Consider the following 16917-nt stretch of genomic DNA (forward strand, 5'->3'; position numbering starts at 1 on the left):
GCGTTCAGGTCCTGTGCATCTGTACTTTCTGGCTGTTCTTGTCTCCAGGGGTCCCTACAGTGCGGTGAGTCCCTGCTCAGCGGAGGCTGTACGCCGGCGCTGTCAGGATCCTGATAAATACTTCTCCCTATGTACAAGACTATAGCTACTATAACACTGCTCCTATGTACAAGAATATTACTACTATAATACTGCTCCCTATGTACAAGAATATAACTTCTATAATACTGCCCCCTATGTACAAGAATATAACTACGGTACTATAATACTACTCCTATGTACAAGAATATAACTACTATAACACTGCCCCTATGTACAAGAATATAACTACTATAATACTGCTCCTATGTACAAGAATATAACTACTATAATACTGCTCCTATGTACAAGAATATAACTACTATAATACTGCCACTATGTACAAGAATATAACTACTATGATGCTGCCCCTATGTACAAGAATATAACTACTATAATACTGCCACTATGTACAAGAATATAACTACTATGATGCTGCCCCTAAGTACAAGAATATAACTACTATAATAATGCAACCTATGTACAAGAATATAACTACTATAATACTGCCTCCTATGTACAAGAATATAACTACTATAATACTGCCCCTATGTACAAGAATATAACTACTATAATACTGCTCCTATGTACAAGAATATAACTACTATAATACTGCCCCCTATGTACAAGAATATAACTACTATAGTACTGCCACTATGTACAAGAATATAACTACTATAATACTGCCACTATGTACAAGAATATAACTTCTATAATACTGCCCCTATGTACAAGAATATAACTACTATAATACTGCCCCTATGTACAAGAATATAACTACTATAATACTGCCCCTATATACAAGAATATAACTACTATAATACTGCCCCTATGTACAAGAATATAACTACTATAATACTGCTCATATGTACAAGAATATAACTTCTATAATACTGCCCCTATGTACAAGAATATAACTACTATAATGCTGCCACTATGTACAAGAATATAACTATTATAATACTGCCCCCTATGTACAAGAATATAACTACTATAATACTGCCCCTATGTACAAGAATATAACTACTATAATACTGCCTCCTAGCTGTGAGGTTGTGTGCCTGTGGTTCTCCTCATGTCTGGAGCAAGCCCAGGGAGGGGCCACCCTGGGCGGGGAAGCTCCCCAAGCAAGGCCCAGGCTTCCAGGCCTACACTGGGAGGAAACTGCCATCCTTCTCATGTGGATGGAAATCCCAGAGTTGCCTCTGCGGGAAATAAACCTCAGAATGGAAGTCCCAGCAGCATGGAGAAAGATCATGTGTTGAAGTTCAGCACAGGAAAGAAACAAGAGAAAGTTTTGTCTGTGTGCAAGGATGGTGCAGTTAAACAGTCGGCCAGTCAAGGCAAACAGTGTCCAGAGCCTGGAAGGAAATCCCAGAAGGCATCTTCTGCTGAGAACCTGAGTGCTGGGGGGCAGGTGGCTGCACAGAAGGTGAGGCAGAGTCCATCACCAGCTTCAGGTGTGCAGCTCACTCCAGGCAGACAGAGACGGACATCTCTGGAGAAGCAAACACTCCAGGAGAACCTTCAGCTGGGACATGTGGTGACCAGCATGGCGAGCTCTGGACGCACGAGGTTGCAGGCTGGGGGCAGTGGTAAAAGTGTTGCGGAGGCTGGAGCCACAAAACCAGCGACATTAAAAACCAACGTGTCAACCCCTAAAGCAAGACCCCAGAAGGAGCCGCCGCGTGCCCCAGAGCTACAGCTGGCAGAGGAGATACCAGGACTGGTCAGGAGGATGGGTGAGTTGCAGCAGCAGAGGAATCTTCTGCAAATGGAAATTGACTGCATTTACAAGTTGAAGGCTGCGAATCCAGGGGATCACTCTGTATATAACCAGAGACTGAATGCACTGGGGGTAGAGCTGGCGACTGTGGTGCGGGACATAGACCGTGTGCTGGCGAGGATGGGGCCCCTGGCAGAGACATATAGGAACCAGGAGCGGTTTAGGTCCTGCACGCAGGACTCTGCTGGTTCCCGCACAGACATTGTCCCAGGTGGGACCCGGCAGCAGGTACGGCTGGTGCTGCAGCCCGCTAGCTTCTGTTTTAAGGAGGGTCAGATACTGCACCAGCAGCCGCAACTATCTGCGGCAGACCCCAAGCAGGAGCAAGAGGCTCAGATCCCAGGGGTACCACAAGTCTCAGCATGCCCAGCACAACAGCAAGACAGTGGACATGAGACTGCATCTACTGTTGGAGCCCAGGAGAGCACTAATTCTGGGGATATTGATACTGTTCATGTGGGGTTGGGGGCTGAAGGGGGTACAGAGACTGTGGTGGACATTGCGCATCCTGATGACGCTATTGAGATTGATGATGATAATAATGTGCAAAATGTCTGTGATTTCCCCCCTTTGGTTTCCAGCACACAAGGTGCAACAGGCCCCTCCGCTGCAGACCCTCGCCCTGTCAGTCAGCCCAGTGTGGCCCCACAGGTCCCTCCCAGTAATGTTTGGAGCCGCGGCGCTCCATCCTTTACCTCCAGCGCCGATTACACTGGGCAGGCTTTCAAAAGGAGGAATGTGGTGCGGTTCAGGCACAGAGGTGCCAAGGAGGATCTGCCGGACAGAAGGCTGGTGGTCAGGGAGCTTCTGTGCCGCCAGATGGGGTTTGCGCCGGTTAATATCTTGGCGGTCATCAATCTGCCAGACAGACAGGGCTATGATATCAGCTTTAAGCTTATGTCTGATCTGGACAGATTCTGGGCCAATTTCCCCAAGTTCAGGGATGCTGATGGGTGGAATAAGTTCAGCTTCATTCCAATATCTAAACCCGATACCGCCACGGTTAATATCATCTTTTGGAATGAGGCTGTTCCCCCGCAGGACATTGTGGTGTGGCTCCGGAGGCATTGTGACCTTGTCTCCGACCTCACCAAAAACAGGGATGAGGACGGTATATGGACCGGTGGATGGAAGGTGCTGGTGAAACTGCGCCAGCACAACAATATCACGGCTCACTTACCCAACTCCTTCTTTATCGGGAGGGAGAAGGGGGTTTGCTTCTACCCTGGGCAGCCACGAAAGTGCTTTAAGTGTGGTAAAGTGGGTCACCTGGCAAACACCTGTACCGTGGTAAAGTGCAGCCTGTGCGGGGAAGTCGGCCACTTAGCGGCAGATTGCCAGAACATCAAGTGCAACCTCTGTGGGGAGATCGGCCACCCTCACAGGGACTGTCCTGATGCCTGGCACAATATATGCAAGCTCCTTCCTGATGAGGAGTTAGTGACAGGGACAGAGGCTCAGGAGGAGGAGGCTTTAATGTCAGGGACAGTACTGACCAGGTCAGAGGTCCACCAGGGGTCCGCTCAGGTAACATCAGAGCAGCTTTGCACAGAGGGGAGCATGGAGGTCGTCCCTCAGGTCCAGCAGCCACATGTAGCCACCACTTCAGTATCACCATCTCTAGCTGAAGAAAGTGGCTGTAATCAGGTAATAAGGAAAAAAAAGGACAAGGCCTCCCGTAAACCTGAGGAGGAGTAAGTCACTAGCCAGGGTGGCAGGAAAAAAGTCCAGAGTTCGGCAGGTGTGATGGTCGTGTCCAATAAGTTTGATGTTTTGTCTGAGTCTGATGGGGACTTGGAGGAAGAGATAAAAAGAATAGAGACTGAGTATGACAGGGACGTAGCGGACCATCCCCTTACAAAACGGAAGCCCGTACTTGCTGACAATGAGATACAGTCTGACATGGAGACCGGCGGTAGTCAGAACATCTGTGACCCAGACTTATGATGGCGGCTTTTACATCTCTGCTCCTCTGTTGTGGCATTGTGATGGCGGATTTCTCATTAAAAATAACATCCAGTAATGTGAACAGCATTAAGGTGAGGAGGACGAGGCACGCTGTCTATGACCATCTCCGATACCTGGACGCAGATGTAATCTTTCTGACGACTCAGGGGCTCATGAGGGAGGCTGAGAGGGAATGGCGGTCTGGTCCCTCTTTTTGGTCACTGGCTGTGGAGCCGTACGCCGGGGTCGCCATTCTGTTTAACACCAGGGATGTGACAGTACATAGGATGACGGAGGTGGTTATGGGAAGGTGTCTGGTCCTGGAAGTCACTGTCCATGGGAGGCGATTTAGGCTTATTAACATCTATGGGCCACAGACGGTGACTGACAGGATACAGTTATTTAATGATGTCAAGCCTTATCTGTTCACCTCTCTTCCAGTGATAATGGCAGGGGACTTTAATGCCATACTGACATTAGGTGACAGCTCCTCAGGTAGAACCGTGACGAGGGATGGTAGGATCTTGAATAACATAGTCCTGCAGGCCGGATTAGGGGACGTCTTTAAACGGGGAGGTCGAAAGCCAAAATTAACCTATTCCTGCTCCAATAGAGGCAGTAGAATAGATCTGGCTTTTGTAAGTCCCATGGAAGTCATTGGTGCCATGAGTGAGAGAGTCATCCCATACTCAGACCATCTTGCCCTATATTTCTGCCTGGGGGCCACTAAGCGAGCTGATGTTGGTAGGGGGTTATGGAGACTCAATTCTAGCCTCCTCCATGATGTCTCTGTCCATAGTTGTGTCCACTCCCTTTTGCAGGGTCATCTACAGAGAGTGGACTTCTATGACAACATGGCTGACTGATGGGAGGACGTCAAGGATGATATCAGATGCCTCTTGAAGAGACTGTCAGTTAAGAAGGGCAGGAGTAAGTATAGCCAGTACCTAAGGCTGCGCAAAGAATTGGAGTCACTGTATTCGGAGGGCGGGGTAACAAAGAGAAGATCGACCGGTTGAAATCTGAGATAAGGCAGTATCAGTACAGCAGGTATACCTCCTTGGTTCTTGAACGGGATTATGGGGTCTTAGGGGCACCTGATCCCTTTGAGAATTGCCGGGAGCGGGTGGCCAATAAATTGGTCACAGGTCTCATTGACTCCCAGGGTGTATTGCAGGAATCTCGGGAGGGTATCCTGGGGGTTGTGAAATCTTATTATACTGACTTGTTTCAGAGGAAGGCTTTGGATAAATATAAAATGACTCAGTTCTTGGAGGCAACTCCAACGCCTGATATTAATGATCTGGACTTTTCTCCTTTGACAGCAGAATTAACGGTGGAGGAGGTTAAGGAGACTATTGATAAGTTACATCTAAAGAAGGCACCAGGTCCGGATGGTATAACAGCAGAATTTTATAAGGAATTCAGAGACCTCCTGGCTCCAATTCTTGTGGATGTTTACAAAAATTGTCTAGAAAATCACCTGATGCCTCCATCCATGAGAGTTTCCTCATTAATTCTGCTGTCTAAAGGTAAGGAGCCGAGCGACATCAAGAACTGGAGGCCAATTGCCCTCTTGAATGTTGACAGAAAGATTCTGGCAAAGATCCTATTTTCTAGATTAGTCTGTTTGTCCCCGGCACTGTTGGCAGGCTCTCAGTTTGGCACGGTAAAAGGGCGGAACATCTCTGGAGTGGTCATCTCGAAACGGGAGATGTTTGAGAGATGTAAAGCTCTGCGGTGTGGGAGATACGTTGTCAGTCTGGACCAGGCTAAAGCCTTTGACAGAGTTGATCATGATTATCTGTGGGCCACTTTGTCAAAGTACGGTATTCCAGGACAATTTGTGGATTGGCTGAAGACTTTGTACAGAGAGGCGGTGAGCTTTCCTCTGATTAATGGTTGGCAGGGTGGCACTTTTGGAGTTGAGGCGGGGGTGAGACAGGGCTGCCCGCTGAGTCCACTCCTGTATGTTTTTGCCATAGACCCGTTTTTGAGGTCACTGCAGGAGTGTACCTTTTGGGGGGTGCCGGTCCCCCACTGCTTGCCTCTGAAGGTGGTTGCCTACACGGATGATGTGACGCTGGTGATATCTAATCCTCATGAGGTGCAGATGTTGTCTGCGGCCATCAGAAGTTACTCAGAGGCCTCCGGGTCTCTGAACAACCTTGAGAAGAGTCAAGCTCTGTGGACATTGCAATCTGACCCAAACTTTGATCTGCCGCAGTTTAAGGCCTCCACCCATATTAAGATCTTAGGGGTGAAATTTGGGAGGGAAGATAATGCCAGCCTAAATTGGGAGGAAAAATTGGAGACCGGAAATGCAAAGGTTCAGCGATGGAAGAACTGGAGGCTGACTTACAGAGAAAGGGTTGCTATGTTGAAGACTTACCTGGTCCCCGTCTTCTTGTATGTCTCTGTCGTTTTTCCTTTGCCAGAATCCTTCTCGGCGAGGCTCCTCAGCCTGTTCTTCCAGCTCTTGTGGGGGAACAGGATGAACCTGATAAAGAGGGGAATAACGTACCTACAGCGGAGTGAGGGTGGGCTGGATATGTTAAATCCAAGGGTTTTCTTTGACTCCTTGTTTCTGAAAGTAAATTTTGGGAGCATGGATTCAAACAGTAGCTCCCTGTGGGCGAATAGTATCAGGTATTGGATATTGCCTTTTGCAGAATCTTGGGTGCGAGGCGGCAGTCTCAAGAGGAGGAGATGGACAGGTGACCACCTCCCCCAGTATCTGGACTACGGTCTGAAGTGTGTCAGGAAGTGGGGACTGGAGAGGTCTTCAATTGAGAGTAATACGAGGAAAGATCTGTGTGCTCATATATGTAGGACTTTTTACTCTCCACTGGCCCTAAGAGATTGTGCCACTAGAACCCTTCAGGACAGTCTCCGATTCCTCAACGGGAGGCGACTTCCAGCAAAGTTTTTTGACATTGCTTGGCTGTCGCTACATGGGAAGCTCTTTGTGAGGGGGAAATTAAAATATTTAAGTGTTTCGGATCGGAACTGTCCCCTTGGTTGTCAGCAAGAGGAAACCATGGAGCATTTTATTTGTGATTGCTGGGGAGGTAGGGAAATATGGACGGAAGTATCGACCAAGCTGAAAGTCCCCAGACTGCTGTCCCTGAAATACCCTGACATTGTCTATGGTGTCCCATCCACTGACGGTAACATCGACAGGGGGACAATGTACCTGATCATTACCACCATTAAGTATTACCACTGGCACATGAGAACCCGAGTGTCTCTCCACAGCGAGCCCTTCCATCCCGTCACCGCAGCCACAAAGATACTGTCCGAGCTCAGATGGATAAGAGCGATAGAGATAAAGAAAAGTCAGAGTAATGAGAAACTATGGAGGAATGTGTCTGTGGGATAATAACATGATCGTGTTACTAAAAGTGTTTATTTCATATTCTTCCTTCCACAGGAGTGAACTCTAAGTTACCTTTATTCCTAATGTATTAATTTAGTTCTATAATTATTGTCTGATGCATTCATGAGAATTTATGTTTTGTATTAAGGAAGAATTCTGTTTCTTTTAATTGTATTTGTTGGTTTTATACAATAAAAATTGCCCCTATGTACAAGAATATAACTACTATAATACTGCCCCTATTTACAAGAATATAACTACTATAATACTGCCACTATGTACAAGAATATAACTACTATAATACTGCTCATATGTACAAGAATATAACTTCTATAATACTGCCCCTATGTACAAGAATATAACTACTATAATGCTGCCACTATGTACAAGAATATAACTATTATAATACTGCTCCTATGTACAAGAATATAACTACTATAATACTGCCCCTATGTACAAGAATATAACTACTATAATACTGCCTCTATGTACAAGAATATAACTACTATAATACTGCCCCTATGTACAAGAATATAACTACTATAATACTGCCCCCTATGTACAAGAATATAACTACTATAATACTGCTCCTATGTACAAGAATATAACTTCTATAATACTGCTCCTATGTACAAGAATATAACTACTATAATACTGCCACTATGTACAAGAATATAACTACTATAATACTGCCCCTATGTACAAGAATATAACTACTATAATGCTGCCCCTATGTACAAGAATATAACTACTATAATACTGCCACTATGTACAAGAATATAAATATTATAATACTGCCCCCTATGTACAAGAATATAACTACTATAATACTGCACCCTATGTACAAGAATATAACTACTATAATACTGCCTTCTATGTACAAGAATATAACTACTATAATACTGCCTTCTATGTACAAGAATATAACTACTATAATACTGCCCCTATGTGCAAGAAAATAACTACTATAATACTGCTCCCTATGTACAAGAATATAACTACTATAATACTGTCCCTATATACAAGAATATAACTACTATAATACTGCCCCTATGTACAGGAATATAACTACTATAATACTGCTCCTATGTACAAGAATATAACTACTATAATACTGCCCCCTATGGACAAGAATATAACTACTATAATACTGCCCCCTATGTATAAGAATATAACTACTATAATACTGCTCCTATATACAAGAATATAACTACTATAATACTGCCCCTATATACAAGAATATAACTACTATAATACTGCCCCCTATGGACAAGAATATAACTACTATAATACTGCCCCCTATGTATAAGAATATAACTACTATAATACTGCTCCTATATACAAGAATATAACTACTATAATACTGCCCCTATATACAAGAATATAACTACTATAATACTGCCCCTATATACAAGAATATAACTACTATAATACTGCCCCCTATGTACAAGAATATAACTACTATAATATTGCTCCTATGTACAAGAATATAAATACTATAATACTGCTCCCTATGTACAAGAATATAACTACTATAATACTGCTCCTATGTACAAGAATATAACTACTATAATACTGCTCCTATGTACAAGAATATAACTACTATAATACTGCTCCCTATGTGCAAGAATATAACTACTATAATACTTCTCCTATGTACAAGAATATAACTACTATAATACTGCTCCTATGTACAAGAATATAACTACTATAATACTGCTCCTATGTACAAGAATATAACTACTATAATACTGCTCCCTATGTACAAGAATATAACTACTATAATACTGCTCCTATGTACAAGAATATAACTACTATAATACTGCTCCTATGTACAAGAATATAACTACTATAATACTGCTCCCTATGTACAAGAATATAACTACTATAATATTGCTCCTATATACAAGAATATAACTACTATAATACTGCCCCCTATGTACAAGAATATAACTACTATAATACTGTCCCTATGTACAAGAATATAACTACTATAATACTGCTCCTATGTACAGAATATAACTACTATAATACTGCTCCTATATACAAGAATATAACTACTATAATACTGTCCCCTATGTACAAGAATATAACTAGTATAATACTGCCCCTATGTACAATAATATAACTACTATAATACTGCCCCTATGTACAAGAATATAACTACTATAATACTGCTCCTATGTACAAGAATATAACTTCTATAATACTGCCCCCTATGTACAAGAATATAACTACTATAATACTGTCCCTATGTACAAGAATATAACTACTATAATACTGCTCCTATGTACAAGAATATAACTACTATAATACTGCCCCCTATGTACAAGAATATAACTACTATAATACTGCCCCCTATGTACAGGAATATAACTACTATAATACTGTCCCTGTGTACAAGAATATAACTACTATAATACTGCTCCTATGTACAAGAATATAACTACTATAATACTGTCCCCTATGTACAGGAATATAACTACTATAATACTGTCCCTATGTACAAGAATATAACTACTATAATACTGCTCCTATGTACAAGAATATAACTACTATAATACTGCTCCTATGTACAAGAATATAACTACTATAATACTGCCCCCTATGTACAAGAATATAACTACTATAATACTGCCCCCTATGTACAGGAATATAACTACTATAATACTGTCCCTGTGTACAAGAATATAACTACTATAATACTGCCCCTATGTACAAGAATATAACTACTATAATACTGCCCCCTATGTACAGGAATATAACTACTATAATACTGTCCCTATGTACAAGAATATAACTACTATAATACTGCTCCTATGTACAAGAATATAACTTCTATATAATACTGTCCCTATGTACAGGAATAATGCTGCTCATATCTGCTACATGATGAGATTTGGTCGGCTGTGTAGGACAGGTGCGTCAGGGATAATGTCCAGGTGTGTCCAGTGATTACCTGCGGGATGAAGATGAGGCAGGTGATGGTTGTAGTACAGAAGAGGATGCTGCCAGCTGTCACCCCATAGACCAGGCTGGGCCAGTTATAGAAGAAACGTGACACTAATAGGACGACCACAGTGGCCACCATTACCAGGCTGCTGCCCACCATGATCACCAGAGACTGGTTCACCGGAGGATTGCTGATATTCTTGGTCAGACCTGCCAAATATGTGCCGTAAACCAGGAACATGGCCTGCAATGAACAGAAGAGAGGAATTTACAGAGGGATAAACCACAGATGTCGCGGCTTTACTGGTGACAATCACGGGGAGCATTGTATAGCCTGGACTCTTCTTTGTCCGCCCCCACAGCTCCATTCCTCCTCAGCTGTGTTCAGCCTGAGCCCCCTGGTTCATGAAGAGGCTGCCACGATCACAGCTCGCATCGGTACAGGACGGATGGAAGAATTTGATAGAAAATAATAGAGCACCTTGAAGCCCAGCAGTAGAGCGGTCCAGAAGTCCATGTACTTGGAGGAGCAGAGCTGAGTCCTGGAGACGTCACAGAATGTGGCCCGGTCCACAGCCTGGGGAGGGCGAGAAGGGACCGACGGAGGTTAGAGGGATCTTTACAATATTCTGCAGAAAAGTAACATCTGTAACTGATAATGTAGGTAGGAAATAAAGGGGCGGATGGACCTGAGCCAGTGAACGACTGGGGTAAGGACAGGGGTAGAGCGAGGCCTCCCAGAGCTGCAGTCACAGTGCAGCAGCAGCGCCCCTCTAATTCAGATCTGACAGCGGAACTGCAGGTGTCAGGAATTTAAAGGGCCAGTCAGGTATTTCTGCTTAGTTTCAAAATAAGTTTTATTTCAATTTTATTTCGGTAGCGAAACGTGCGTTGGAGTGGTGTGTGCAGGGGGACAAGAAGGAGCCAGGGTCAGTATGATTCTCCGTGTGATCGCTATTCTTACTATTAAGCGTCACTTGTGGTGTGCTATTTGTGAGGAGCAGGAGATTTGTGAGCACTCAGCGCTTTATTTTTATATATGCACTGTCTCATGGAGAGTAATTGATTTTTTATAGCTGCCATTATATAAATTGTAGGTGTGGGAGATGCCTCATATTGCACTGAGCACTTTATAGATTTCTCATATGCACTAATATGTGCAGTTATTTGTATATATTCATCCCAGGAGCACTTTTTTATGTTTATTACGATGCACTATAATGGATGAATTTTGATATTTGATGATGTGTTACTTATGCACCTTATACTTTTTTATATTTATTTTTGTCATATTTTCTGGGTTTTTTCCTGACCAATGGGATTCTTTTTCTGCCCCCCTGCACACATTTGTATTTCTATTTTAAATGCTTTTTAATGTATGGATTTATTTGATTTTGTTGAGAATAAAAATAAAATTCTTTTTATTACATCTTATCTCTGCTATCATCATTAAATATTTATATTTTTGGTGGTATCTATTAAAATATAGTCGATATTTTGAATATCTCCCCAGAAATAAGTTACCTAAAAAAGACTGACAATTTGTTACAAACTCCTCTTCTGATCACATTGTAACAATGTGTCAGTGCAGACAGAATCTATCAGCCAGAGAACAATACTAAGGCCTGGTTCACATTTCCATCTTTTCATGTTAGTCCAAATCCGCCAGAGTGTTAAAAAACGGATCCGTTTCCGTCATTGGCCAAACGGATGCCACTGGATCCTTTTTTATACGGATCCGCTGCAGCCGTCAAGTGGATGAAATTTAAAGCAACCGCGGGCAACCGCAGCCTGGAAAAGGAGAGAGAGAGATTGATTTTTTTTTTTCTTCTCGGCGTCTCCAGAACACTATTCAGGGTTAAAATCCTTGGCAGAGCAAATCCGCCGGGCATGCGCAAATAAAAATAGCGGTCTCTCGCTCCAAAAAAAGTTTCAGAGTCCATCTCCTCCGCCCGGGAGACGCTACAATTCTAACGGATCCGTCAAAAAACGGATGCGATGGACGACAATCAGTCAAAATCCGCTGCTGATGCAAGTCTATGGAGGAAAAAACGGATCCGCCAAAAAAGGGGTGTATCCTTTTTTTTCTAAAAGTGGCGGATTTTGACTGATGTCAAAAAACGGAAATGTGAAACTGGCCTAAGTCTGCAGAGTTTCCCAGCTCTGGATAGAAGCAGAGTAGTGAATGCTTGCTGTCAGCGGATAAAAGCATAGATCTTGAAAAGGGTGAGGAATGAAGCAATGTCAGTATAAGGGTGTGTGCACACGTTGCGGATTCTGCTGCAGATTTTTCTGCACGGATTTGGCTAAATCTGCAGGTAAATCCGCAGGTCAAAAGACCTGCGTTTTACCTGCGGATTAGCGTGCAGTTTTCTCCTGCGTTTTGACACCTGATCATGGAGCAGGTGTCAAACCGCTGCGGATTCCGCACAAAGAAATGACATGCTGCGGATTTAAAACCGTAGCAAATCCGCAGCATGTGCACTGCGTTTTTTGTTTTTCATTGACTTTAATGGTACTGTACAATGCAGCAGGAACTGCTGCGGATCTGCAGGGCCAAAACCGCTGCGGATCCACAGCAGATTCCGCAACGTGTCCACATACCCTTAGGCTATGTGCACACGGTGCAGAATCTGCTGAGGAATTTTCCGCGCAGATTTTACTAAATCTGCAGGTCGAATGACCTGCATTTTTCCTGCGGATTTAGTGCATATTTACTGCGGATGAACTGCATTTTTGTGCGGTTTTCCACCTGCGGATTTCTAGAATGGAGCAGGTGGAAAAATGCAGCAAAACCGCACAAAAGAAGTGACATGCTGCATATTTCAATCCGCAGCAAATCTGCATGGAAAAAACCGCAGCATGTGCACTGCGTATTTTGATTTACATAGGCTATAATGGAACTGTACATCACATGCAGTTCTGCTGCGGATCCGCACCGTGTGCACATAGCCTTACAGCTGCTGTTTTGTGTCTTTCCCACATGGTCAGCGAGGTCAGCACCGCTGTGTGGCCTGAGATTGTTGCCCTGACTAGTACTAGTAGTGCCCGGGTGCTTCACCTTAATGCCAGCGCTCACATTCTGGGCACAGATCACAGGGTCAGATAACACCCAGGTGAGGAGCAGCAGGGCGTCAGTGAACAGCAGCGCAGCCTCCAGTCCCAGCAGCGTGATGTCCTTTATAATCTATAGGGGAAGGAACAAGCCGTCATCAGTATCAGTCCAAGACATGAATAGAATAACTGCATCGCCGCACTGTAATCAGGATCAGCAGCAGATATACACTGGATAGAAAAAGTCTACACACCCCTGGTAAAATCCCAGGTTTTCATCATGTGAATAAATCTTACCAAGGACAATCATTTCAGAAAGTTTTCCAACTTTAATGTCCCCTATAATCTGTATCAATCCATTGAGACAAAAAATTAAAACATTTTAATGGGGAAAATAAAAATACAAGCATATTATTTTAGTTTGGTTATAAATGGGAGCACCCTCCTATAGGGCTGGGGTTGTGTTCAGAATCAGCCGGTCACATTTCCCCTCATGTTACATGGTATTCTGATTAACCCCAGAGAAAGTGTCACTGCTCTGGGAGCATTTTACTGACATTTTCTGGTGTCTAAACAGCTGACAACACAGCAAAGGATCTCAGTGTGTAAAGTCATGAGTCAAGAGAAGGTGCAAAAACATATCAAAGGCAGTAGATCTACCATGGAACACTGAAGATGTCATCAAGAAGAGGCTGAAATTTGGCAAAACAGTGACGTTACTTAGAACTGGACATCCCTCAAAAGATTGATAACAGGACAAGAAGACCACAATCTCACGTATTATGTCTGGCCTGTGGAGTCGGGTGGCAAGTAGAGTTGAGCGACTTTGGTCGGATCGGGTTTCGTGAAACCCGAATGAAACAAAATAAGTTTCAGATGAAACTCGTCCGACTAGAGCAAAACAAAGTCGGAGTTTCGTCCGAAACCCGACCCCAATGCAAGTCAATGGGAAATAAAAGTCGGACGAAACTCCGACTTTTTTTGCTCTAGTCGGACGAGTTTCATCTGAAACTTATTTTGTTTCATTCGGGTTTCACGAAACCCGATCCGACCAAAGTCGCTCAACTCTAGTGGCAAGTCAGAAACCTTTTCCTACAAAGAAAGACATCCAAGCTGGCGATGATCTACCAAAACCTTCCTCACACCAACGTGAAGCACGTGGTGAACGTGTTATGTCTAATGAGACCAAGGGTTAACTCTTTGGTCGTAGTTTAAAATGCTGCTAAGCCGACACCGTGCATCACCAGAAGATCATCATTCCTACAGTTAGGCATGGTGGAAGTAGCATGCTTGGGGATTTTTTTCTGCAGCTGAAATTGAGGCTTTAATAAAGGTAGATGGAAGTTTTGGAACACCCAAGTGACAATCTGTGGTGACCTGAAGACAGGAGACTCCCCCACAATCTGACACATGTGGAGCTACTGCAAGGAGGTGCGGGCAAAGATCACCAATTCTGATAGACCCCGACCCAAAAAGACTGAACACTGCCAGACACTCACAGGGGACTGTAACAAAGTATTCAGTGTGTTGGTGTGTAGATTTATGCAACCATATTATTTTACTTTTTTTTTTTTTTTTTTTTATCTTTTTCCACCCAAAAATATTTCAGTTTTTTCCCCCTCTATAGATTTGTACAGATTATGGGCCACATTAAAGGGCAAAAAGTCCTGAAATGATTCTTCCTGGTAGGATTTTTTTATATGACAAAAACCTGGAATTTGGCAGAGGTGTGTAGACATTTCATATTCACTGTATCTATATAATACCTGCGCCTGCCTCACAAGGGCAATCATAGGGGCAACGTACACACGGTGGAGCGGCTGCAGATTGTCTGTTACATTACAGCAATTAATAAAATGTAACAAAATCTCATTCAAACACTGCAAAGAAATTCTGGGTGTAAATAACACGCGGAGATTATATATGTAGCAAGTACGGTAAATTTATTGATAATCCCTGCAAGTATGTTCTGTGTGAACAGACCCTAACATTCTATTTTGTTGCTGTAATACAAAGGGCACCTGGTGTGAAGACTACATGAAAAGAGCAAGCTCTGGGCTGACAACGGACAAGCAGGCAATGTGAGGATATAAAATTGAGTGCAGCTCTGGAGTATAATACAGGAGGTAACTGAGGATCAGTACAGGATCAGTAATGTAATGTATGTACCCAGTGACTGCACCAGCAGAATAGTGAGTGCAGCTCTGGAGTATAATACAGGATGTAACTCAGGATCAGTAATGTAATGTATGTGCACAGTGACTGCACCAGCAGAATAGTGAGTGCAGCTCTGGAGTATAATACAGGATGTCACTTAGGATCAGTAATGTAATGTATGTACACAGTGACTGCACCAGCAGAATAGTGAGTGCAGCTCTGGGGTACAATACAGGATGTAACTCAGGATCAGTAATGTAATGTATGTACACAGTGACTGCACCAGCAGAATAGTGAGTGCAGCTCTGGAGTATAATACAGGATGTAACTCAGGATCAGTAATGTAATGTATGTACACAGCGACTGCACCAACAGAATAGTGAGTGCAGCTCTGGGGTATAATACAGGAGGTAACTCTGGATCAATAATGTAATGTATGTACACAGTGACTGCACCAGCAGAATAGTGAGTGCAGCTCTGGAGTATAATACAGGATGTAACTTAGGATCAGTATTGTATTGTATGCACACAGTGACTGCACTAGCAGAATAGTGAGTGCAGCTCTGCTCAACTGCTGCTCATTCTGGTAATTGTGGGTGCGGTCGACACTGATCCTGCTGTGTGCTCCTGAGCTCCAGAGAACCAACACCTCTCAACCTGGGCACCTGCTGTCTCTCCTACCCAGGGAGGGTGTGGGTTTCCTGGGATGAGCAATGGAGCCAAGTCCTGGTCCAGGCCGGCAGGGGGGCAGAAGAAACCAGCAACCGGTCTGGACATCAGAGGACTCAATGGTGAGATGCTCCACCAGGAGTCATAGCAATGTGGCTCCTACTCCCCCTGGGTCTGCAGAGACCCAGAGAAGCCGCAAGGCTTCCAACATGGAGGAGAAGCCTGCTAGCGTGCATGATGGTGGTCCTTCTGTAGGAAAGCTCACGGAGGTGAGGCTGACCTCACTGAGGAAGGTTGGGGGCTGCAGAGACCCAAGGAGTGTGTCCATCTATGGCTCCCGGGTCATGAGCCACCTCCGTGAGTATGAAGAGGCGAGTAAGACCATCAGGAGGCTCTGGGAGGAGCTGTGCTGCACAACCTGGATAAGAATGAAGTGATTAAACAGAGTCAGCATGGGTTTGTAACTAATAAGTCATGTCAGACTAACTTAATTTCCTTCTATGATGGAATCACTGATTGGGTGGATCAGGGAAATGCTGTAGATATAGTATATCTTGACTTCAGCAAAGCATTTGACAAAGTATCTCACACAATCCTTATTGAAAAAATGACTAGGTATGGAATGGACAAAGCAACTGTTAGGTGGATTCATAACTGGCTTAGTGATCGGACCCAAAGAGTGGTTGTCAATGGCTGCACATCCAATTGGAAGAATGTCTCAAGTGGGGTACCACAGGGCATCTGTCCTGGGCCCTGTATTGTTCAACATCTTTATCAACGATTTAGATGAAGGAATTGAGGATAAACTGATTAAATTTGCTGATAACACAAAGCTAGGAGGGATAGCTAATACTAGAGAAGAGAGAGAGGATTCAAAAAGATATAAATAAACTGG

General features: G+C 43.6%; 1 protein-coding gene across 3 annotated transcripts in view; it reads right to left on the reverse strand.

The window, feature by feature from the left end:
- Positions 1–16917, reverse strand: part of GPR156 (G protein-coupled receptor 156) — a 62522-nt gene that overhangs the window by 18660 nt on the left and 26945 nt on the right. For 2 of the 3 annotated variants that reach the window (XM_073576976.1, XM_073576974.1), the window contains 3 exons: positions 13204–13329; positions 10624–10719; positions 10150–10386 (listed from right to left, as the gene is read on the reverse strand). In XM_073576976.1, coding sequence (XP_073433077.1) covers positions 10150–10386; positions 10624–10719; positions 13204–13329 — 459 coding nt within the window. Of the gene's footprint in view, positions 1–10149; positions 10387–10623; positions 10720–13203; positions 13330–16302; positions 16866–16917 lie in introns of those variants that run through there. The other variant, XM_073576975.1, reaches the window with a different exon arrangement.

The sequence above is a fragment of the Dendrobates tinctorius genome, unplaced genomic scaffold (assembly GCF_039654945.1).
Source record: "Dendrobates tinctorius isolate UK_male_01 unplaced genomic scaffold, ASM3965494v1 ptg000054l, whole genome shotgun sequence".
Taxonomy (NCBI): Eukaryota; Metazoa; Chordata; class Amphibia; order Anura; family Dendrobatidae; genus Dendrobates; species Dendrobates tinctorius.